Genomic DNA, 25,565 nt, shown 5'->3' on the forward strand with positions numbered 1-25,565 from the left:
CCGGCCAGCTTCACATGCCGGCCTGCTCATACTACAGTTCCTGGTCCGCATTTGCCATGCCTTGTTTGCCTGCCTCTGCCATAACCCCATGCCTGCTTGCCCTTGTTGCATTTGCCCCTGTGTCACCAACTCACCATGTGCGCTCGGATCATCTTCCACAGTGTTTACAAGGACTGCCCTGCAGGCAGCCACACCATGAGGACTGCATTGTGCAGCCTGTGCGCCCATCTCTTTTTGTGTTGCATTCATGTCCATCTCCATTCATTACTGCACCAATGACTTTGACTTTTTCTCTCCACAGGTCACATTTCCTGGGCCATGGTTAGTGTAAATAGATATGTTAAGGTTGTAAATAAGTTCTTTGACCCACCTGCATGTTTGTTGTTGCGCCGGCATTGTAGTTAAGTCGTCTGTGTGAGTCTGTTAGGTAGTTACGCAGCGCATTAGGTTATTTATTTTTGGGACATGCATAAAAAAATGTCGCACTTAGGGATCCGTAGGTAAAATGTACTCGGGGAAAACTTACACATGCTGGTCACACGCAAATTCGACACGCGAATCTGGAAACCATGAGCACACAAACATACAGGTCCTAAAGAACAATTATAGTGCCAAAACCGTCCAGTGAGGGAGAGCAGGGAGGGCGGAGGCGTCCCCCCCCCCCGAGACAGGGTGAATAAGGGTGCAGCGCGATCGGACCACAAAAAGAGCTAGAGAGATCCTCCTCATCAAGAACCGCACGTCGGTTGCGCGCCGTGTCTCCGTCGGTGAAAAAGAGCTTGAGAGATCCTCCTCGCCAAGATCCGCACGTCGGTTGCGCGCTGTGTCTCTGTCGGTGAACAAGAGCTAAAGAGATCCTTCTTCCACAAGAACCGCAAGGGTTGCGCCCCGTGTCTCTGTCGGTGAACAAGGAGAGAGAAACGGGTGACACGAGTGGAGATCGCGTTCTCCTGACACGAATGGTTGTCGCGTTAGTAAATTTAAAACAAAGCAAGTAGGAACAATCAAACCACAAAAACAATCTCAGGAACATCCGCTGTTCCAGCAGTCGTAGAATAAAAATATATTTTTCAAGATGTCCATTTACAAACTGAATGCTCTAATTTACAATATGAACCAATGCTTTTCTGACTGCAATGTGTTCAAGTACACAAATGTGCCAGCTCACGATGATGGAAATTGCTAGAGATGCTGAATAATTTTAACAGGGATTCAATACACACAGATACCTTGCAGATCATTACCTCCACCACCGAAGGTGGATGGAGTTTATGTATTCACTCCTGTTTGTTTGTCTTTGAGCATGATACTTTAAAATGTTGTGGGTGGATTTGGATGAAACTTGGTGGTTGAGTTAGGTAGGTGACAAGAACAAGCTGACTAGATTTTGGTTTAGGGACGGATGCAGATCAGCCAATCAGTAGGATACAAAACATCTGCTGTTCAGTATGGCGGAGGTGCTCCACCGAGTGCCGTTCTAGTTTTCTTTTCTTTTTTTTAAATGAATGTAAAAATAAGTGATTCGCACTTTTTTTTCAAACATTGCAACACAAAGACTTTTGAAGTTATTTACAGAGGTGATTTTGGGATTCATTCAAGTACGAAAGATAATGAAAAATAAAATAGAAACTTGTAATAATTTAAACCGCTGATCAGCATACAGAAACCAATCGCTCAATTATTCCTTGCTCTTCCTCACCACCTACCTTCTGCAACCCCCCCCCCCTTTCGCTCACCTGGTATCCTCCATTCTCTAATTCTGCACAAAACCGTAACTGCAAGGTAGGCAAGTGTCTAGCATAACGATGGTTCTAAATTTCTCACCAGCAATCAATATTCCATAATTTATGATTATGACAATACCTTATTCCCAAATCTCCTTTACAAATCCCGATGGCTTTTCTGCTGTGTCGTTTTCTGATGTTTCAAGAGTGGACGGCTGTGAATAGGACTGAGACGCATTGCAGCGCGGAACCTGGAAGAACGCAGCACCAGGTTCTGAAGCAAGCTCCAAATACTTGATGTCACCCAGTAGAGAGAGAGAGCCTGAAGGGAGATATCACTATGTTACACTCTTAAACAATTGCAGTTTACCAACTTTCAAAACCCAAACCTATATCAATTATAAAGTTATATCTCATCTGGGGTTAGCCTGGTAGTGTTCCTATCTGAACTCGAGCTCATGATGTGAAGAACCCAGGTTCAAATTCCATTTTCTATTTGTAGTTGTCCATTTTCTATGAATGTCCTTGTAATTCATGTAAATGTGCACTTATGTCTACAAATGTCTTTGTCCTGCACATGATACATTTTCAAGCTCCTCCATGAGGCTTGGATCATGGTTTTGAAAATTTTTGTTTATCTGTCATCCATGTTTAAACCAACTATCCCATGTATGACAAACTTTTCGACGAATATAGAATGAAGAACCGACAGCAAGTGCGATACAAAATTAACCCGGAAACAAAATGGATATAACCACAATGGTTGCAAATCAAACAGAAGACCGAATACAGTAAGTCCTCGCTTTTCGCAAGGGTTGCGTTCCTGGAAAACCTTATGATAAGCGAAACTGTGTTAAACAAAACATATTTTCCCATAGAAACCAATGTGTTAAAGGGGGGATGTGTTTTTGGCTCGGAATTTTTTGGACATAAACACAAATAAACAAAACACACTCCTTGAGTCGTGGCGACTTACCCCGAGGCTGGAGGAACGGAGTTGATTGCGGTGGACAAGTCACACTTGCGGAGTGGCAGAATCGTCCCCCTCTTCACTTGACACTGTGCTGTCACTTTCTTCACCAGCGGGAACGGTCTCTTGGCAGCTGGTTGAAGGAGCATCCTGGATGGTGGATAGAGTTGGTGCTGCATCTTTTGGCTTGAAAAATGCATGGAGAGTGGGCTGGATGGCTTTCTTTTTCTTTGCTGCATAAAGTTCCTTGTAGCAACAAAGGGCATCATTAACAACACAGCTACAATCAGTGCTCCTTTCAAGATTTGGATCTTGCTCGATAACAAATTCTATGGCACTTTCAAACGAGCTGAGGATTTGGCTGAGGTTTTTCATGGGGAGATGCTCGGATGAAGGTGTCACAGCATCTTCTTCTTCCTCAAGAGCCCACGACTGTTCCAACTCCATAAGATCTTCATTGCTTAAGGGTTTTGCATGAGACTCCAGTAAGTCATCCACGTCCTCTTCGTCAACCTCTTCAAAACCAGCCTCCTGCGCCAGGTCTACAATTTGACTTGTAATCAACGGAACATCAGCAAACCCCGTGAAATTGTGGACACACTCAGGCCACACTTTCTTTCACACAGCGTTCATTGTGGAGGCACTGACCTCCGCCCATGAATCCTTCATGTTTTCCAAAGCCATTTTTATGTTGTATGTTCGCCAAAACTATTTGATTGATAGCTTGTCCTTATCAGTTTTTTGATAAGCTGCAGCATGGTATGCTTAACATAATAGGCTTTAAAAGCAGCAATAACTCCCTGATCCATAGGCTGTAAAAGTGAGGTAGTATTTGGTGGTAAAAATACTACCTGCACGTTTTCACACCAGTCTTCCATTTGGTGAGGATGGGCAGGAGCATTGTCTACAAGCAGCAAAGATTTGTTGTCAATGTTGTTCTCCTTGGAGTACTTCTCAACATGATTGGAGAAGTAATTAATCACGTAATCGTGGGTCAATGCCCTCACAAACTACGCGCTTTTTCTTGTATCACAGCAAGAGATAAAGGCATGCGACGTTTAGTTTGATCTTCTATCCACACACATAATAAACTCTCCATGTTGTGCATGGCACCATCTCTCATTCTCGTTCGTGTCGTTGCACTCGAACTGGTCGCAATCTGTGATATTTTCTTTATCTTTGCCGAACTTTGAACGATCGAATGTACAGTCGATGCAGCGATTGCTGCGCGCGGCCGATTTCCGTTGTCCCTTCACCTCGTTCATGTCTTTTAATTATATCCAATTTCACCTTCAATGTGACAGCCTTTCGTTGTCGCTTGAAACGAGGTGTGCTCGACAAAAGACTTGCGGGTCGCTTGGGATTCATACTGGAAGGTATGCAGGCGAGCGTGAAGAGAATACGTACAGTACAGCATACAGTACATGCGCAGTAAAGTGAAAGTATGTTTATGCGCATCCTGTGTGATTGTTTTTTGCAGGCAGTTTGAAACTTTTTTTTGCGTTTTTCCTTGCAATGACATTATGATAGGCATAAAATGTTTGCGATAATTGAAAAATTTGTCATTAAAACTAAATTACGAATAATCGAAACTATGATATGCGAACTTCCGGTTAGCGAGGACTTACTGTACTGCATTGGAGTCATCAGAAGGAATCCAAAGAAGTAAAGAGCAAAGATGGAGTCATCAGGAGGAACCTGGATCGGATTCAGGTTTCATCTGCGACTCCACAACCCTCAAACCCATCGAGGGGCAGCCAAGTGAGACTAACACAAAAAAATTCTGAAAGATTACACTGCCACTTCAAACATTTAGACAGATCTCAAAAGCAAGAGAGAAATGAAGAGTAAAAGAGATGTTGGAGAAGAAAAAGCAAGAATTTTGAACGAATAAAGAGAATTGTGCAAAAATTAAAAAGAAATGTGAAAGGAACAAAGATCAAAGATGTCAGGAAGAACCAAGATAGACAGATTTCAGCAGTTACTCCCCAGGCTCAAACGCAGCAACAGGTACAATCTACCAGAGGTCCATCAGCGGGGAAGCACAGTGCACACAGTGTCAGGATATGGTACAAACATAATCAAACAGAAACAACAGCCAACTTTCCCAATTCCATTTCCTGTTTAATATGCAATTAAGATTCCTGAATCTGATCAATTATCTTCAAGACACATTCCAGGAGAGACACATGTGATGCTGGGGTCCAAGTCGAGAGAGCAGTAATCCAATGATTATTGTTTTTTATACAAAGTCAAGGCTCATGGAATAGCTAGAACACAACAGAAATAACAGAACGAGCAGAATGGAAAGTGGGGAAACATACCAACGGTGGGATAAAGGAACATTTGGAGGAAGAATGGGCAAGGAAAATAATTCTGGATACAAGCTCAAGCACAAGAAAGTGGCTTAAAGCACAGGAAGGGAAAAAGGCAGAAATGAAAGAACTATTGAACAGATAAACAGAAAGATGGATGAAAGCAGAGGGGAAATAAAACAATAAACTGGAAAGGAAGGAGTGGGCTTCAGGAGGGTTAATGGCATAGAAAAAAACTATGAGTATTGATTCGGGGGGGGGGGTATGAACTGAGGAGGTGAAAGAGGCATTTTGATACCCTGGAGGCAAGGATGAGATTGGACGCTGATGAAGATGGTTCCACAAGTGAAATAATAAATGAGTGAAGGTGTGTCGTAGGCCTGGATCTGGAGAACATGGTTTTGGCATGAACATGGTCAGAGGAGCCAAGAGACACAGATGTGGAACAGCAGAGGTTAGAAGGAAAGTTAGTCAAAATAAGGTCCAAGAGGTACGATGTACCAGTTGCAGAAATACTGTTGTGGGGCTGGGTATTGGTGGCAAGCACGACCGCTAGAGGGAGCAGTACAGTCGGCTCCACCGAACACACCGGAATTTAGGTCGTGACCCTCGGATAAGTCCGAAAGGCACGGGTCCCTCACAGGCCCATGGATCGCCAATAATTCTACCGCGTGGGGTAGGGTTAATTGCCAAACTTCAATATACCTAATTACCCACGTGGAAAAGCTACTGGGGAATTCACACCCTCAACAGACCTCGAGCGGGACGAGCCGTTACCGTGCCCGAACCGTGTGTAACCCGAGCGGATGGTTACCAAGGCCCGTCAGTCCAAATTAACAATTTACTGCCTCGCTATTTCGCAACACGCACTATGCTAAAGGCCCTGTCACACCTTGACGTTTTAGCCAGGTATGCCGACGTATGGAAAATTTGGCAAATATGCTGGCACACGTCGAATACGTTATGGGTAAGTTTTGTATACGTTAAGAGCACGCTGAAGCACGCTGGAATACGTCGTAGTACGCCGAGCTCGTCGACAAATTTTAAGCATGCTCAAAATTTTTTGATGTATGCCAGCGTATGACTCACACGTTCCGCATACGCTGGCCATAAGTTGTAGGTACGTTATACGATCATTGACACATGTCGACACACGTTACTTGTAAGTTACTCATAAGTCGAAACACGTCGAGGTAATGTTTAGCGTACCCGAAACTTATTTCTAACCTATGAGTAACGTGCTTTGAACCCATGTGTAACGTATCTCCAACGCATATTGACGTATGTAGACATATTTGGCGTCTTCCGGAAGACCACAGAACTTACTGAACGTGTTTCTAACTTACAGCTACCGTATAATGGCGTATTAGCAGCATTTAGGGGAATTGGTATATAAAAATGGGCTTCACAGGAGGAACCAGTGAGTGTTCCAGACTCCATGTTTTTTTTCTCTTCGACATGACGGTGATGTTGACACTTCGATGTCTAGTGCAGTTATGATTTGAATCGTCGAGCGGCAGCCTTTTAATAGGCTAAGCCACGTGATCGTCGGCGATACTCTACCGCGTGCTATGCATAAGTTAGACTATCGTTGGGCATAAGTTGTGAACGCCGACAACACGCTAAGCATTGGTTGGTAGAAGTTATCTATAAGTTATCAAAACGTTCTGTGTACGTTACTAATACGTTAGGCATACGTACAACTCGTTAATGTATGCCCAAAACTGAAAAAACATCAATAGTTCAGCGTACGCCAGCGTTTTAGATCAATTTTGATACGTTACCATACACTGGCTAAAACGTCAAGGTGTGACAGGGCCCTAAGTCAATAATAGAAATGACAGGGAACGAGCTGGGACATTCAACAAGGGGAGAATTTATTTACAATAATCGGGGGACGAGGGGAGCTCGTAAGGGCAGAGTTATCCAAATGAAGAAGGGAATCAAATGTACAAGCAATTCCTGAAAACAATTCTACTTAGAGACAGGGCCCATGGACACACACACACACACACACACACACACACACACACACACACACACACACACACACACACACACACACACACACACACACACACACACACACACACACACACACACACACACACACACACACACACACACACCACAGAAAGAGACGGACCTCGAGGTCTTTATTGCCCCCCTTTAGTTCGGGAGGGAAGACGAGCTGAGGGAAGAGAACGTGGCTGGCTACCTGGCCAGAACGTGGCTGTTAATTTGGATGACCGCACCTTCCCGGAGCACAAGGCGCCAAAGAACGGACCAGGGCAGTCGAACCCAGAGGAGGCGAGACAAGGTGATCTCCCATGAGATGGTCGACCGCTTGTTGTAATGTGCCAGACGAGACTCCTCGGATGCGCGGGATGCAGTCGGCCACAGACCCAGACAGACGAGCGCTCGAGCAGACGGAACGCAATCATCAATCTTTTCCCGTCGTTTTTGGGGCGGGGTCCGCTCCCCCGTCGCCTGCTCCCATTAGGTGGACGGCTCCACCTTCTTGAAAAGGACCACCCCGGCTTTGGTCCGCACGTCCCCCATTGGGCCGAAAATGATGCATACCCTTATTTGGCGCGAAGCCAGAATGAAACGCTTTGTGACCATATTTGGTGCGAAATCCACACCGCCTGGGGCATGGAATTCCACCCACGCACATGCCCGCATGCCGGCGTGCGCGCGGACAATGCCGCGAGCAGAGGGTTGTTGTTGTTGGGGTAAAAATCCTATCTATAATATAACTTCGCAGCGCACGTACACTTAATTCCCATTAGACATAGGGGAAAGGGAGCTATCTATCCAAATTTACTTAACGAAATAACTGAGCTACTGGGACCTGAATGTTGAGTACTCATGGCTGCCAGATTTGTAACAATACGTGTTGGAAAGTTTACACATTGGGTTAGATGCACAGAGTTGCAAAAAGCCTTCATTGCAACGCCTGATGATTGTTGCATTGTCAATATTACAATGTTATTTCATTCTCGACTTGTATGGGACAGCTCGACTGGGGAAGGGTTACCAATCAGGAACATGTTTCTGGCTACTTGGCAGTCCCCAGCACGGAGCAAATGCACATACATACATACATACATACATACATAGGGAGCACGTGCCAGAGCACGTCGCTGCGTCCACTTTCTGAGAGTAATCCAAGAACATCCATCTGGCCATCCCCCAGACAGATACCGAGCCAATCCCCAACTCTTAGGGATAGGACATTCTCGGAGACTACCGTCTGGTGGACGACACCTCAGCACCACTCCGACACACACTCCAGTGTGTTTTGCAGAGTGAAGTCTTTTGTGGTGGTTGGAGTGCAAATCCTGTCACCAACCTCCTAGAGAAGGTAACCAACTGCAGGATGACGTTCACAGATGCAGTTGGCACCAGATATGGATGGCCGTTGGCTCACAAAGATCCTACATCCTTTGGCAGGTTTTGTATTTAATCCTGCTGGGTGTCCATGTCCATACACCCTCCACACCAGAAGGACCTGGTGAGTGGGGGGGGAGTGGGGTGGGGGGGGAGGGTGCCGGTTTAATCGCCGATACTCGACCACGAACAAGTTAGTATCAGTTTTACATGACACCTGCAGCAAGTCACAGACTGGATCTGGCCTGACCTGGCAATCAGGGTTGCGTGCCACCGTACTGGCCGGGCTGCTTTGTACCATCTATTAGCGTGGCACAACGCAGATCTCCCATCCTCAAGTGATCCCCAACCCCAGTCTCCAATTCACCCATGCTTGGCTGTCTGCCTGTGAGCATGATATCTCTAGAGGTTAAGCATGGATTCGGACGAAACGTGGTGAGCAGGTTGGGTGTGTGACAAGGACAAGAGGCTTACATTTTGATGAAGACCCGGCTCTGGATGCAAGACGTTTTCATTTTTTTAAGTGATTCTTCACCATTGAGAGTTTGGGCCAAAAATGATATATTGCGCGATATTTCAAAATGTTGTGGACAAATTTGGATGAAACTTGGTGGAGATATTGGGTGTGTGACAAGGATGAATTTATTAGATTTTGGTGAAGATCCAGATCCGGATCTGGCCTATCAGTGGGATACAGTAAGTAAACTCTTCAGGCTGGTGGAGGTATGCACTCCACCGAGTGCCATTTTTGTTTTGTATGAGTGTATCGATACTCACCTCTAAGCTGTCGAGCCTGGGTTTGAATACCAACCCAGCTATAAACTGTCATCGTGGGCTGTCACAGGCAGGGTGATTCATCAATGTGTGCGCTGTCCTTGATGGACGTTAAACTGGGCGTCCCGTCTGCCGGCATTACTTGTTTAGTTCTTTTGTTGTCTTTCACATTAGTTGGTGTCTTTCTTGGAGTTGACGAAAGAAGATAAATCTTTGGGGCCGGATAAACATCTGAGAGTATTGAAGTAGATGGCAGAGCAGGTAATGATAATGTTAACATACATAACATCATGCTTGGCTGCTCTGTCAACATGAGTCCATGTCATTCATGTATTATAGGCCTACCTTTGCTCATACAACATGATAACCATTCTTCACAAGAACAACCACATGACTGATCCACCCATACTTCAATTAGTTGAAAGCATCCAAAGTTTTCCATGCCTTCAAGTATTCCAGGGAACAAATACTTTTTGTAAACAACAGATAATTCACTAAAATCTGGATATAAAATGGTTGGAAAGTTTGTCTCACTTATGGACCTTCCTGTATTTGGCAATGCATATGGATCTGTGTTGCCAAGCGCTGTATTGTTGTAATATCGCTCCCTCGCCAAAATTTCTAATGTATCGAAATATCCAAGCTTCAGGACAAGCCTTGAAAGTTTCACCATGAAAGCACACAAAGCACAATAACTCAACCGATCATGAATGTGGGTGATGCTTCTTGTTCTGTTTTCAACTGTTGCAGAGCCAAGCTCTGCATTGGATGGATTGAGGTGCTGCAGCAGCACTCCGGTGTACAATGGTAACACTACACCCCTGGCTATGATTCATCATGGTGAACATTAAACGAGAGCCCCCATTCCGAATATGTGTTGTTCCTTTGCATTTTCCGGTACGTATTCAGATGTTTTTTCACAGGGAAAATTTCACAAACGAATATCACTTCAAGAAGGGCAGTGCACTATGTGTTTGTTAGCTGGAGGTTCCAATTACCATTCGACCAGTAATCAGATTTTATTTGGGAGGGAACAAGGGGAAGCAATGTGGTGAATTATTCCAAAGTTGACTCATCCTTGGCTGTATACCATACCACTCTATTCTTGTCTCTGGTAGGTCTGTCCTGTCTGTGATTTGAAGAAAATTCTGACACAAAATAAACCATGTTTTAGCATGAACGATAAGCAAGTACCAAAAACATGTAATTTATCTCTACATGATATCGCATTAAAATCAAGGTGAGCTCCTTTGTGTTAGAGTGAACAGCCAAGAGAAGCATGACCTCAGTCTCCACAAAAATGGCACACTTCATTTATGCACTGTGAAAGTTCAGCCATACCGAGGGAACTGAGCCAGCTATGAACACCATGAGGATGCTGACCCCTCGCATGAAATATGTGGCAAGCCGGGCAATAAGTCCCCCATGCTGCCTCTGCCGTGTAAACATCTGCAGGTAGAGGGAGGAACGACATTTAGAAACACATATATATATATATATATATATATATATATATATATATATATATATATATATATATATATATATATATATATATATACACACACATTATATGATGTACTTGAGCAAGGGTTTTTGTGAAGGTATGGAAACATCTTTAGATTCATTGATGATTTACTAGCAATTAATGATGGATTTGTATTTGATCAGCTTCATGATATATATGCAAAATAACTCGAATTTAAAAAGGAAAACCAAAGTCACACTTCAGTTTCTTCTTTGGAATTAAAAATCAATATCAATAATAATAAATTTCACACCAAATTATTTGATAAACGAGATGCTTTCCATTGCACATTGTACGAATGTCATTCTTAGACAGCAACATTCCGAAGAAGTTATTCTATGGTATGGTTGCAGGTGAAATAATTAGGACTGTGAAAGCAACCACACAAAGCATGGAACTGAACTTATCAATAGATTAAAACAATTATTCAGATATATACTAAAACAGGAAGCTAGTAGATTAAAACAAGTTTTCTTTAAGATCATAAAACGACACCAAATAAAATTCATGACATTAATTTACGAAAAAATATGTCTAAAAACCCTTTAAACCTATTTCAGTGGTTGCTCGGAGATGAGAAGGCTGGAAAAAAAAACCGTGTAAAAATAACCGTTTGAATAATTGAACAACAGTTTGATTCAGAAGTGAGTGGGATGGTCGTGTTTATTGGTGGATATGTTATATTTAAGGTAAGATGTGCATGATTTTATGTATTATCACACAATAAAATGTGTAATGGGAGTTGTAACTATGTGATAAGACATTAAATCCTCAAGCGAGTAAAGTCTAATGAGTGATGTTGCATTGATGGGTTGACTGCATGGACATAACTGAGGTTGTGGATCTACTGATGTCAGTAATTACTGATATATATATATATATATATATATATATATATATATATATATATATATATATATATCAAAATATATGTGTGTGTGTGTGTGTGTATGTATGTATATATATATATATATATATATATATATATATATATATATATATATATATATATATATATATATATATATATATATATATATATATATATATATATGTATATTGTTTTGGATTTCAGAATCGGATCCGAATAATGCATACAACATCCAGGTCCTCAGACAGTTATTTCCAAAAATTCAAGTTCAGAATAGACCCATCCCCTTGTCTGGTGGGATTATAACTCTTTGATGCGTTGGAGAAGGATAGAGAATAGGTTCCCTTTCGTTATAATGGAATAACCTTTTCCTCTTTACAACACATTAATGACGTATGATTTTACGCCGGTATTCATTTTCAGCATGAGCGATATTCACCATTCATGCACGCAGAGATAGCCGTTAGCCCAAATGGAGACTCATTCTACCCCTTTCCATCAGGACACATTGGCTTGGAAAGAGACGATTTATTTACACTTTGGACTTGCAGGACATTTGGTTAAACACATCACAAGCTCTCTCTGGACAGTTTATTCTGACGGTCAGACATGGTTGTGGATCATTTACCTCAGGCAACCACCTTTTTCCATTGAAGTTCGATAACCACCTCTCTTTCATCGATGTTTGACATCCACCTTTTTCCATCGATGGTTGATGCCCCGTTTGGCAGCTCTATGGACGCTGGTTTGCTCTTGTTCATGTCGGGCTGAACGGGAAGGTGATGGTTGCCGTTGATGTTTTGTGAGCATCTAACGTTTTCCCTCGGTAATTCCGGTAAATGGCTGCTTTCTGGCGTTCGTAAAGCACCGTAAACATGGCGTCGTAAGCCAGGCCTGTGTTATTTGGGAGTTGCATCTTGTTCGATGGTGGGGAAGGAAGCGGATCAAGGCACGCTCACACATTTTGTGTTATTTCAGTAGACGCACGACGACTTCTGCCTTGGTAAGCCAAGACCGGATTTATTTTCCCCAAGAATGATCTGCTGGGTACCCATCTTTCACATTTAATTGTTAAGTAAGCATAGTGGTAAGAATCTCCTCTTTGTCTATTTTTCTATAAATGCTTGTTGAATTCTTTATTTTTTGAGATTATTTTGATTGATGAGAATTCATCCATTTACACCACAAGGAAATTAAAAGTTCTTCAGTTTATTACAGCACGTGCGCTGTATACAATTGCACCGAGTTTGAAATGTCCCCGGCGTCGTCTACCATGTGTCCGGTGGGTCCGGTGTCCCCCCGTCCCCCCCGCCCACGTGCCTCAAGACAGCCAACGACGGCCGTCCGGTAGATGCAGTGCGTAACCTCAACGGAAATGGCGACAATTGACGGAAATACCCGAGTATTTCAATGGAAATTTGTGAAACTAATGTGTTATATATGTGAAAACCATTTAATTTATTGCTTGACGGAAAAAAACGAAGAAACGCTCCCCTCTCATGTACGAACGAACGAACGAAAGACGTCATTTCCGTCCACCTTGGCATTTCGCGCCGAACGCAGAAAGCTAAGTTCTTCTTGTGCCATCATTCTCTTTAATATTAGCCAAAAACAAGTGTTTCGTCATGCATTAGTAGTTGAAATTTACTTACAACAAGAACAAAAAAAAATCTCCTCAGATTCAACAACAATGAAAAAAAAACCCGAAAACATCACGTGCAGGACAAGACCAACCGAGCTGAAGGAAACGATACTGTAACGACACTGCTCCTGATTGGTCAAAGGACACCACGTGTGTTGTGTGGGCGGTGTAATGCACGAGGATTCCAGGCTAAGTTCTTCTTATGCCATCATTCTCTTTAATATTAGCCATAAACAAGTGTTTCGTCGTGCATTAGTAGTTGAAATTTACTTACAATCATTCTTTTGCGGCCTCCTGCCACGCTGTATCGAACGATTTCATTCCTTCTGTTATATATATAAAGGTGCTTATCTCAATAATAACAAGATTTTTACATTTGAAATATTAAGAATCCTTTTTAATTGTTTTTCAACTGAAAAAGCATAAATTGCATATTTTAACATTAGTGTACTCATTTGATTCACCACACACACTGTATTGAAGGATTTCACTTGTTTATTTTTCTTTTTAGTAAATTCTTTGTTGAAGTTTCAACCTGTCCGTGCTTGTCCTTTCCTTCCTTTGATCCAGCATTGTCCGAACATAGACAGACTGGGAGGTAATTCCCAAACTAATTAACCTGTTATAGTTGGCGTGCACCAGCGGTAAACGCCTGGCCGCATTACTTAAGATCGAATAAAGATAAGAATGGTGCATCGCGGAGGACGTGTTCCCACATCAGGAGGCCACGTTGACCACTAGGTAAACAGCAAATGAGACAGTGGACACTGGAACTCGTGGTTAGCTGATTGGCATTCAAAGTTGTTAAGCAACTCACTGAACCATGAAGTTAATTGTGAGCGGTGGCCCCAGGTCCGGTTCTTCCGAGGAGAAACGAGGATTAACCCCTTCATAATACACTCGGTGCCTAAGGCCATAACAATACATATTTATATATATATATATATATATATATATATATATATATATATATATATATACATATATATATATATATATATACATATATATACATATATACATATATATATATATATATATATATATATATATATATACATATATATATATATATACATATATATATATATATATATACATATATATATATATATATATACATATATATATATATATATATATATATATATATATACATATATATATATATATATATATATATATATATATATATATACATATATATATATACATATATATATATATATATATATATATATATATATATATATATATATATATATATAAATATATATTGTTGTGGTTGAGGAAATTCGCAAACCACCATTCAGGTCCCGTAGGTGAGATATCTCTGTAAGTATATGTGTAGTTAGCCCAAACCCGTTGTTTAGAGGGAATAAATGTGATTCATTCGGGCTGCGACCCTTCAAGACAGCCGTTTTTCTGTTCCACCTTTATTTTGAACCAACCACGTCTCAACCGCCATCACACAACAACCACCAACCGCAACGCCGCTTCACAACAACAACAACAACGCCAACAGCCACGACCTTTACCGTCACAACTCGCTCTCGCAACCATCGCATCACCGCCATTCCAAGCGTCGCCATGGCCATCATCGCCACAATAAACCCTCCACCACCTTCACCTCTCCTCCTTCTGCCGCCATTCCCGCGCCGCTTGTGAACGGGTGCGCCGAGCAGCGGGTGCAAAAAGCGGCCTTTCCGAGGGGAAGTCGGATCAGGAATGATTCACGCCCACTTCCGATCCGTCCAATCATTAAGCGCGGGGCGATTTGGCCCCGCCTCCAGGCGCGTCGGAGTAGAATTGATATATGCAGATTCGCGGATCAGGAATGATTCACGCCCACTTTTCCTCCGTCCAATGGGCGAGCGTGGCTCCGCCCCCGAGCCGATCCTGATCCGAAAATCTGCATATGGTTTCTCCTGCTGACTATAAAGCGCCGAGCGCGGGTGAATCGAGTGAGTGAAGAGTTTCTGTTTCGGGCTCGAGTTGGAGTTGAGTTTCTGTTTCGGGCTCGGGCGAGTTGTGGCGGCGGCGAAGTGTGGCAGCAGCAGTCAAGACTGGTCTGGAGGAGAATCGGTCTGTCGGGGTTCGGAGTCTGTCGGGGAGCTGCAGAGAGAAGCCAGGAACGCGGTCGAGGGCGCAGTGGAGTCGCTCGTCGCGGGACCTAAGCAAGCCAGCTATCCTCTTTCCCCAAAACATCAACAACCCCCCCCCCCCCTGTTTCCCCCCCTGCGCTGAGATAGTGCGAAAAGGGGGCCCCGTCTCGCGCCCACAGACCACGTCTGCCCCCTTGTAGTTGAGGGTGGCCCCTTTTTCTTTTGCTTTTGAGTATATGTGTTGTCGGCGCCGTCTGTAAAGTAAAACTGTGTAAGTGTTGCCGTGTGCTCGCGTAGTCGGTAGTAGATCTGCATTGTGTTTCTTTTGTTGCAATTGCTTTTGGTGCATAATTGTTGTGTTTCTTTTACATTTGCTTTTTGTGCATAATTGTTGTAATTGTATATGTGTGCTTTCCGTTTGCTGTGGAATAAATGTGCCTCAAGTTGAACTGTTTTTCCCGTTTCGCTTCGTCTTTTCTTTAATTGAATCTCCATCTTACTTCACGTAAAGGGTTTGTAGTGGGCAAAATACGCCCGACAATTAATCGGAACCGTCGAGGTTGACGATAACACCGCTCGGTTATCCCGATAGTACGGAACGAGTCGCTTAAAGTGGCCCGTGTCCGAAGTCGACCTGCGGCGAGGTGCGATCGCCCGGTCTACCCTCCGTGTGGGTACTTAGGTAGGTCGAATTTGGCGAACAACCCTATCCCACGCGGGGGGCCGATTGGCACGATCGTGGTGAGGCCGAAAGGCCCACCCGTGACTTCCCGGCGTTAGTCCGAGAGGGTCACGACGGAATTGTCCGTCCGGTGGGCGACGTGCCGCGATTCGAGTTACGTGGCCGCTCGCACGCCGGCGGGCGCGAATTCGCAACAATATATATTATATATATATATATATATCGTGGTATAAATAAATATATGTGTGTGTATATATGTAATATGTATATACATATGTATATATGTAAATATATTTATATTTTCCTAAGGGTATGCGATATAAAGGTATAGATAGATACATATATATATATATATATATATATATATATATATATATATATATATATATAGATACATATATATATATATATATATATATATATATATATATAGATAGATATGTATATATATATATATATATATATATATATATATAGATAGATATGTATATATCTAAATATACATATGTATGTATACATATATATACATATATACATATACATATAGATATATAAAAATATACATACATACATACATACATACATATATATATATATATATATATATATATATATATATATATATATATATATATATATATATATATATATATATATATATATATATATATATATATATATATGTAACCTGGTGTTGGCATCGTGGTGAGGGTAGCGGCTTGGGATCCAAAAGGTCCTGAGTTCAAGCCCCGTTGGCCGCTTGAATTAATACACACCAGGAGGTTGACTCAGCCTGTCATCCTTCCGAGGTCGGCGAAGTGAGTACCAGTGTACTGGGCCCGGTGTATGCCCCGGTTAGAATAGGTGAACCATATCCCTGTGTCGTAAGAGGCGACCAGGGTTGCGTCAGGAAGGGCATCCTGCATAAAACCTGTGCCAAATCATAACGGATGATCCGCTGTGGCGACACCTAACGGGAGCAGCCGAAAGAATATATATATATATATATATATATATATATATATATATATATATATATATATATATATATATATATATATATATATATATATATATATATATATATATATATATATATATATATATATATATATATATATATATATATATATATATATATACACACCGGGCGTAGTGGCGTGCGCCTGTAATCCGGCTACTCGGAGGCTTGGGTTGGAGGATCGCTTGAGGACGGGGGCTCTGCACTGGGCAGGGTGTAGAGCAACCCGGAATCATGGCGAAACCCAAATCCTGATCCCTGTGTCGTAAGATGCGACCAGGGTTGCGTCAGGAAGGGCATCCGGCGTAAAACCTGTGCCAAATCAGTATGCGGATCATAACGGATGATCCGCTGTGGCGACCCCTAAGGGGAGCAGCCGAAAGATGAACAACAACAACATATATATATATATATATATATATATATATATATATATATATATATATATATATATATATATATATATATATATATATATATATATATATATATACATACATACACAGGGTGTCCCGAAAAAAATGACATCATTTGAAACTTGAATATCTAAGTAACTACATAACATGTCCCAGGCAAACGACAGTAAATAGGCTTCATGTTGAACAATAACAGATTTATTTATCAAAATTTGAACAAGAGATTCAGAGGGATGTAGATTTTATAACCGTTTTCTCAAAACTTCACAAATGTTCAATATGCGCACCGCCTGTGACACGACACACGTCAAGTCGGTGGTCCAGCTCCTGCCAAACACGCTGTAGCATGTCTTGCGTAACATTCTCCAGCGCCTCAGTGATTCTCTACTTAAGTTCCTCGAGGCTTGTAGGAAGAGAGGGGATATAGACCAGTCCTTTCACATCGCCCCAGAGAAAAAAATCACAAGGTGTCAAGTCAGGTGAACATAATGGCCATTTCAACAGCACATTGTCATTGTCACTGGCACGCCCAATCTATCTTCCTGGTAGATTCTCATTGAGATAAGAATTAAACATTCAACTTAGTTAGTTTTTACACATTTTGTTAAAATTTGAGATCACTTGAGCGAGAATTAGCTATGTTATTAGACTACGAAATGATGTCATTTTTTTAGGGATACCCTGTATATACAGAAATATATATTTATATATATATATATATATATATATATATATATATATATATATATATATATATATATATATATATATATATATATATATATATATATATATATATATATATACTTTCTTGTTACGGTTGTGGAAATTCACAGAGCACCATATAGGTCCTTAGATCAGTTATGTCGATAAGTCTGTGTTCAGATAGATTTCCCCACCGATATTTAGCGGGCAATTATTCGTGTGCAGGGCTGTGATCTTTGAGGTTGCAGTTTTTCTTTTACTATCTTTATTTTGGACCTACCGCTGCACAACAACCACCTCCACCACCAACATCGCTCTCATCAACCATCTCCACAACAACCACCTCCACCACCAACATCGCTCTCATCAACCATCTCCACAACGACCACCACGACATCCCCTCACAACCTACGCAACAACGAACAGCAACGCCTCACCGTCATCTCCATTGCGCCGCCATCTTTGCGCCAGCGAGGGCGAATTCACCCACGTCCACTCTCCTTCGTTGGCACCAGGGTCGTTGATTTCACCCACGTCCACTCTTTCCGAGCTTCGCATCGAAATCGGATCAGGAGATCGAAGGGGGCGGAGCCAGCGGGGGGTCAGAGGTGAGGGATCGGAGATCAAACTTCGCCTCACGGATCCCATATAAAGGCGCACAGAGACACCAAGCGGGCAGTTGTGAGGAGTTGTGTGGAGTCGCGTTGGGAGCTGGGTCAGCCTGGAGTCTGCAGTCGGTGAGGAGCTGGAGAGAGCGGAGGAGACGGGAGCCTGGAGCGCAGCCTGCCGTGCCATGCCGAACTGTGGGTCACTGGAGAGAGGCCGAAGAGGAGTCGCCAACCAGCGCCATAACGGTCCAAGGTGATCGGGCCCCGAGACAGTCCAAACGACGCTGAGCAACGGACGGGCTCTTAAGAGAGCATCAACTCTGAAAGAGCAAAGGCCTGTTCGTTCCTCTGAGGCGTTGTCGACTAGGCCCGATCGATCGGGCCGCACGACGAGGCCTGGGCCGCGCCGCGGTCACGCCAGCTGCCGTGTGGACGGGACGCTGAGGAGCACCCAGCGAGTCGCCACGAAGGCGGCAGGTAACCAGCGCGGTCTCTCAGAGCTTTTTCGGTCTTCACAGCTCCGTGAACTATTAAAGGCCCATGAGGCCCAGTTCTTGCCCTTTTCTTTCCGGGGTTTTCTTTGCATGAACGTTGTGGTGCCATGTCATTAAGTAGAACTGTTAAGTGCATGTGTGTACATAATAAATAGACGGTTGTAGTTCTTTTTCTTGCTTGTATTTTGTCCCATACGTGCATTGGTTGCATACATGACTGCATGATTGCATGACTGCTTGTATATGTGCATGTGTAAATAAATGTCATTGTTCAAATTTTATCCCGTTCGTTGCGTCCTTTCCCCAATTGAACTGCCATAATTGGGTTCGGAATATAGCTGGGTTTTTAATAGCCGATAAAAGAATCGGATCCAACGGGGCTTCGCAATAATACCCCGCTCGGTTATCACAAAACGGAGCGAGCCGCTTCGCGGCTCGTTTCCAAAGAGGCCCCATTGTGGTACAGTTTCTCGGTAGTCTGCCCGCGCGATTAATGAGGAAAATGATTTTGTACAACAGATTCGGATTTTCAGGGGAGAAATGAGAGAAATCATTACCGACCAGAAGACATTGTTGTTATCTCCTATAATCTTGAAAGATCCGACTTCAAGGTGAGAAACACACACGTGCACGTGCATGTGTGAGTGTATGTATATCTGCTTGTCTCTGTGTTCATTTCTATATCTGTCTCTGTCTGTCAATATGCCTCCTGAGTTTTAACACATTATTTTTTTATTTTTCAGTTTAAACACCTGTCTGGATGAACCAAGTGCACAAGTTAATCGTCTGCAGGAATCTGACCTGGCACTCAAGACATCTGAAGCAGACTGCTTGGATATATCATCTGTTTTTACAACTGAATATTTAATATAATCAATGTTGATTAATTATAAATGCTTTCCTGAGAATTATCTGATTCTTAACGGCAAAAAGCGAATCAAGGACATTTAGGGAAGGGGAGGGGGGAGGGAGGGTTAGGTGCGCCCCCCCAACGACCCATCACCCCCTCATCCCACCCCCCTCCCCTCCCCGTGTGTGTGTGGGGAAGGGTGGGGAGTGGGATGAGGGAGGTAGTGGGTCAAAGGTGGGGGGCACACAGAGGGGATGAGGGGGGTGGGGCTTGTGTGGGAGGGGCTTCTGTGGGAGGGGCTTGTGTAGGTGGGGTTTATATGGGAGGGGTTTATGTGGGTGGGGCTTGTGTGGGCAGGGTTTATGTGGGTGGGGCTTGTGTGGGCAGGGTTTGTGTGGGTGGGGCTTGTGTGGGAGGGGATTATATGGGAGGGGCTTATGTGGGTGGGGACTTCTGTGGGTGGGGTTTATATGGGAGGGGTTTATGTGGGTGGGGACTTCAGTGGGCAGGGTTTATGTGGATGAGGTTTATGTGGATGAGGTTTGATGTGGATGGGTGAATAGATGGGTGGATGGGTGAATGTGCGGGTGGAGCTTGTATGGATGGGTGGACAAATTTTTTTCATTAAACAAACATGTTGTGTATGGGGAACTAATTAACTAATTGACGAATCACTAATTATGTGAATATGATGAATGTGGGTGGAGCTTGTGTGGAGTGGGGTTTGTGTGTGGAGCTTGTGTGGGGTGGGGTTTGTGTGGAGCTTGTGTGGAGTGGGGTTTGTGTGGGGTGGGGTTTGTGTGGGTAGGGTTTATGTGGGGTGGGGTTTGTGTGGAGCTTGGGTGGGGTGGGGTTTGTGTGGGTAGGGTTTATGTGGGTGGGGTTTGTGTGGGTGGAGCTTGTGTGGGTGGAGTCAAAAAGGGGTGGAGTAAAAAAAATTCAATTTATTCTTGTCTTTTGTAATTCCTGTAAATAAAATGAACCTAAAATCTCTTCCCCTTCTAAATCATATATCTTATAAGTCCAAGGAACCGTATCTACTACATAAACAATTTAAAAAAGTTCGTTCGTCCATATTTTAATATAACCTTTTTCAAAATGAGATTTCCACCGATATATTCTTACGATATCACCAACTTTGAACTTAGGTTTTCTGACATTAATCTCTTTTTCATATTTTAATTTTGTAAATGTTTCTGATGGTTTCATATTCGTTAACGTGTGAATCGTGTCATTATACTTATCCACAATATTCTGAATAAAAGATGACCATTGTTGTGAACCAAGTTGTGTGAATTTTTTATATAGTCTCTCTTTTAAGGTACGATTAAAACGTTCAACAACAACGGCCTTCCCTTCATTAAAGGTACTGTATAATGTAACACTGTTATTATTTAGAAAATTCAAAAATGTCTTGTAATAAAACTCTCCACCTTCATCAGTCCACAATTTTTTAGGTTTTCTCTTACTTTTATTAAATATCTGTTGAAAGGCTAACATAAGAGTATTACCTGTTTTGTTTTTTAAAGGGACAACCCATGCGTATCTACTCCTCAAATCAATAACGGTTAAAGCATACTTGTACCCCTTATCATTATTGACTTCAATCAAATCAGTGGACCAGATATAATAAACTTCCTTGGAATAAACGTTCCTTCTCTGAAACTTTGTGAATATTGGTTTATGTAATTCATCAGCTAATTGCTCGTCAATCTTAATGACATCATTAGAGCCTATAAGTTTTTTGAATTTCCAAGTCCAAGTTTCAATTTAGCACTGATCATCTTCTTCACGATTAACCGATCAACTTTTTCTCTCAAGGTTGGATTTTGTATCAGAGACAAATTATACATTTCTCAATCGGCTTCATTCTTTTCTTCCAAAGTTGTGGTATTCCCATAATCAATATCGTGTCTCATGCACACTTCCTCAACTCTATTGATGGGCTCACTCCATGATTTAAGATTGTATGCCTCATCTAATCTTTTATCCAAGTTTGTGCCTGGACCACAGAAAGAATACCCTGGTAGATGTAATTCCCCTGGTATTCCAGTCGTTGTTAATTTACTTCCTGATGAATGATTTTTTTTTGAATGATTTTGATGAATGATTTTGGAGATGAATTGATTTTTTTTTGAACCACACACCGAACATATACCTTTTTGTATAACCCTGTTATTTTTACTTTTAAAATATGAAATATTTTTAGTATTAGTTTTCTTTTTAAATTCGAGACAATAACTCATATATTTATGAGAAAAATTCCAACAGAGTGTGAAAAACTTTTTAGTTTCCAACATGCACATTTGAATCTTAATTTTTAAAACATAAAGAATCCTTAGAAATGCCTTCACTCTCTCCTCCATTTATTTAAGAAAAAAAATGAAAAACTTGAATTAAAATCAATATCTTGCCGATGACAATAGTCTGATCGAAAATATTGCAAATAGACTTGTCAATTCTTTGTTTTCCTCCTCGGTGGGTTGAGTTATTTTCTGTAATACCTCCAATCTTTTTTTAATCTCACTGGTTTCCATATTTTGATATTTATTCATTCTCGCTCTTTCCTCCCTCTCCTCCTTCTCTCTCTTCTCTCTCTTCTCTTCTCTCTCTTCTCTCTCTTCTCTCTCTCTCTCTCTCTCTCTCTCTCTCTCTCTCTCTCTCTCTCTCTCTCTCTCTCTCTCTCTCTCTCTCTCTCTCTCTCTCTCTCTCTCTCTCTCTCTCTCTCTCTTCTCTCTCTTCTCTCTCTCTTCTCTCTCTCCTCCTTCTCTCCCTTCTCCCTCTTCTCCTTATCTCTTTCCTCCCTCTCCTCCTTCTCTCTCTTCTCTCTCTCCTCCTTCTCTCTCTTCTCTCTTTTCTCTCTATGCTCTCTATGCTCCTTCTCTTTCTTCTCTCTTTCCTCCTTCTCTCTCTTCTCCTTCTCTCTCTCCTCCTTGTCCTCCTCTTCTCTCTCTTCAACTCCTTCCTCGTCCCTTACTATCCTTGAATCGCTTCCACCCCATAGAATATCATCCATATATTCATCAGGATTTCTTGTTATTCCTGTATCCAAAATAATTTTTTTTACAACAGGAAACCAATAAAATTTCTTTTGAATTTCTAAAAGAGCCTTACGTTTTCTTAACTTTATAATTTTTTCATTATTTAACATTCTAATTAAATCCAAAGTTGTTGTTTTATCAACATCAGCATAATGCCAATCTTTTATTGAAAATACCTCATTCTTATGTTGTAGAACATATTTATTAAAATACCGAATACTCTTTTCTTAAAGGTATGCTTGGACACAGAAATGATAATTTTCTTGAAGCCTTCTTGCCGTCATTTATGTATTAGAAATATATGTTGGAATAATATTATGACACGAAACACCTCCCCATCTTCCCATAGTTAAATCATTTTGTATTTCCTTACTTATTATATATAATCCTGTTTTTTCTGTTTTCATGATATAAACAAGGGCAAAACCATTATTATATTTACCCTTATTAAATTCTTTTATTTGTTGTTTACTAATCGTACTTCCACAAGACTCATTCTCTATACCAAGTGGATAATATTCTTCCTTACGAGACTGATTTAATTGTTCCAGGTCTTCTTGGTCAATTTTAAATGACCAATTATACCCTAAATCATTCATATCATACCCCCATTGTTCTATTCTCATACAAACGATACGCCCTTCTTTATAAAAATTTTTTTTAATTCGAACTGTGAATTCTGTATGACCTGGAGATAAAATCAACACTTCTGTATCTTTGGAATACACGGCCGTTTTATTTAAGGATATATATTGTGATAAATCACTTAATCTCACCAAGTCATTCGCGTCAGTCGGGCTTGGATAATTTTTTAATTTATAAGCATTTTTCATATTAATATTTTTGGTTATATTATATTTATGTTGATCAGCCTGTGCCTTTGTGTAATAATTTGATAAATCAATATCCAGTTCTTGGGATACACCAACGATAGAACCATCCTTAACAACATAAGTCATTTATATTAGATTAAAAATAATGTCATAAAATTTTTTATTTTTGTTGAGTTGAAATAACACATAGAGACATAATTGACCACAACACTTGGCATTTAAATCTTGGACTTGAAATGTTTGATAAACACCATTCTGTAAGAATTTTATGATTTCAACAGGTGGTGGAAGATCAAAACTATCAAAATAATATTTGGCTTGACTATTAAAAATACAAACCCAATGAGAACCGTTCCCATTATTATCTTCTAAGTTCATAATAATATTCTTTGTATGTTTAGGCACGTTTGTTAATTCATCTCTCATACAAATAACCACATTATTAATTTTTTATTTCTTACAATATTTGACAAGTTGTAAATTTGATGTTGTATTCTTTCCAAATTCTTTAAACCACTCATCAATGCTCATTTATTTATTAGAAAGATATATTCCATTACCCCTTTGAGTTAATTTTACACCTGCTTGTGCAACAGAAGAAAGCATATCTCCAACTAACAATCTCGCTTTATCAGGCAGACCTTCAAGTTTTTCAGCAAAATCTACAATTACACCACTTCCACTAATTTGTTTCTCCAACTCTTTGTTATGTCTTTCCAATTCTTTTTGAGCCTGGAGTTGAGCCTTCCTTTCGTTGGCAGTTTTCACCGCTGTTGAAATACCACCCGTCAATGCTCCAACCGCACTTAAACCAGCAAATAAAGGAATTAGGAATAGGAGAAATCCTCCACTCGTCTCTCTTATTGAATATTTTTTCAACATTGGTTTTGTCATTTTAATTTTAAGTGAGCCAGTATCGTTCAAGATTTTAACCTGTTCTCTTGTGAGCAAAACATCAATTCTTCCTGCTCCTTTTCTCTGAATTGTATTAACGTTAATCGTACAAGGCTTTTGATTTTGAACACAAGATGATAGTTTATGAAGATTGATTTGATTAACATATACCACAGTTGGTACTTTGCCACTCATTTATTTAACAAAAAATTATGTGAGACTAATCATCACACCATTATCTGTATTAATCTGTAATTCTGTTTCTTCCAAAAGCAAACAATATGTATCAACTTCTTCACTCTCTCCTCTTTCAATGTATAGGGAAGTATCCACTCGATTAGACTTTATAGTTTCCTTTTGAGCACCCAGGTCAAATGCATAGATTGTATACAAACTTTTAAATGCTGTCATGTCCAAAATAGGTTCTTTTTTTCCATTACTTTCACACACCTTTTGGTAAGACTTGTATGCTTCAGCAAAATCATTTTTTTCCCAATTAATTTCCAATCTATCTCGTGGATAAAATGTTCCATCAAGAGAAACACGAAGTTGTTTCACCTTAGCATTATCACTCAATGCATTATTCTTATCAGAAGCAGTATCGCCATCTGGTTTTTTTTAAATGATCCACAGATATCGTGGCTTTCCTTCCAGAACACCCAAATTCCACGTGTAAGTGGTTTGGTTTAGTTTAACGTA

General features: G+C 41.2%; 1 protein-coding gene across 2 annotated transcripts in view; it reads right to left on the reverse strand.

Annotated features, from left to right (window-relative positions):
- Positions 1 to 431: 431 nt before the first annotated feature.
- The window catches only part of COX18 (cytochrome c oxidase assembly factor COX18), a 68,207-nt gene continuing 43,073 nt past the window's right edge, over positions 432 to 25,565 (reverse strand). The window contains exons 5-7 of one of the 2 annotated variants that reach the window (XM_085897036.1): positions 10,518 to 10,625; positions 1,864 to 2,046; positions 432 to 896 (exon numbers count right to left, since the gene is read on the reverse strand). In XM_085897036.1, the coding sequence (XP_085753162.1) occupies positions 1,882 to 2,046; positions 10,518 to 10,625 (273 nt within the window). In that variant the 3' untranslated portion in view covers positions 432 to 896; positions 1,864 to 1,881. Of the gene's footprint in view, positions 897 to 1,863; positions 2,047 to 6,448; positions 10,325 to 10,517; positions 10,626 to 25,565 lie in introns of those variants that run through there. The other variant, XM_085897037.1, reaches the window with a different exon arrangement.

This window comes from Eptatretus burgeri, chromosome 10 (assembly GCF_056783735.1).
Source record: "Eptatretus burgeri isolate ZD-2024b chromosome 10, Ebu_testis_v1, whole genome shotgun sequence".
Classification (NCBI taxonomy): domain Eukaryota; kingdom Metazoa; phylum Chordata; class Myxini; order Myxiniformes; family Myxinidae; genus Eptatretus; species Eptatretus burgeri.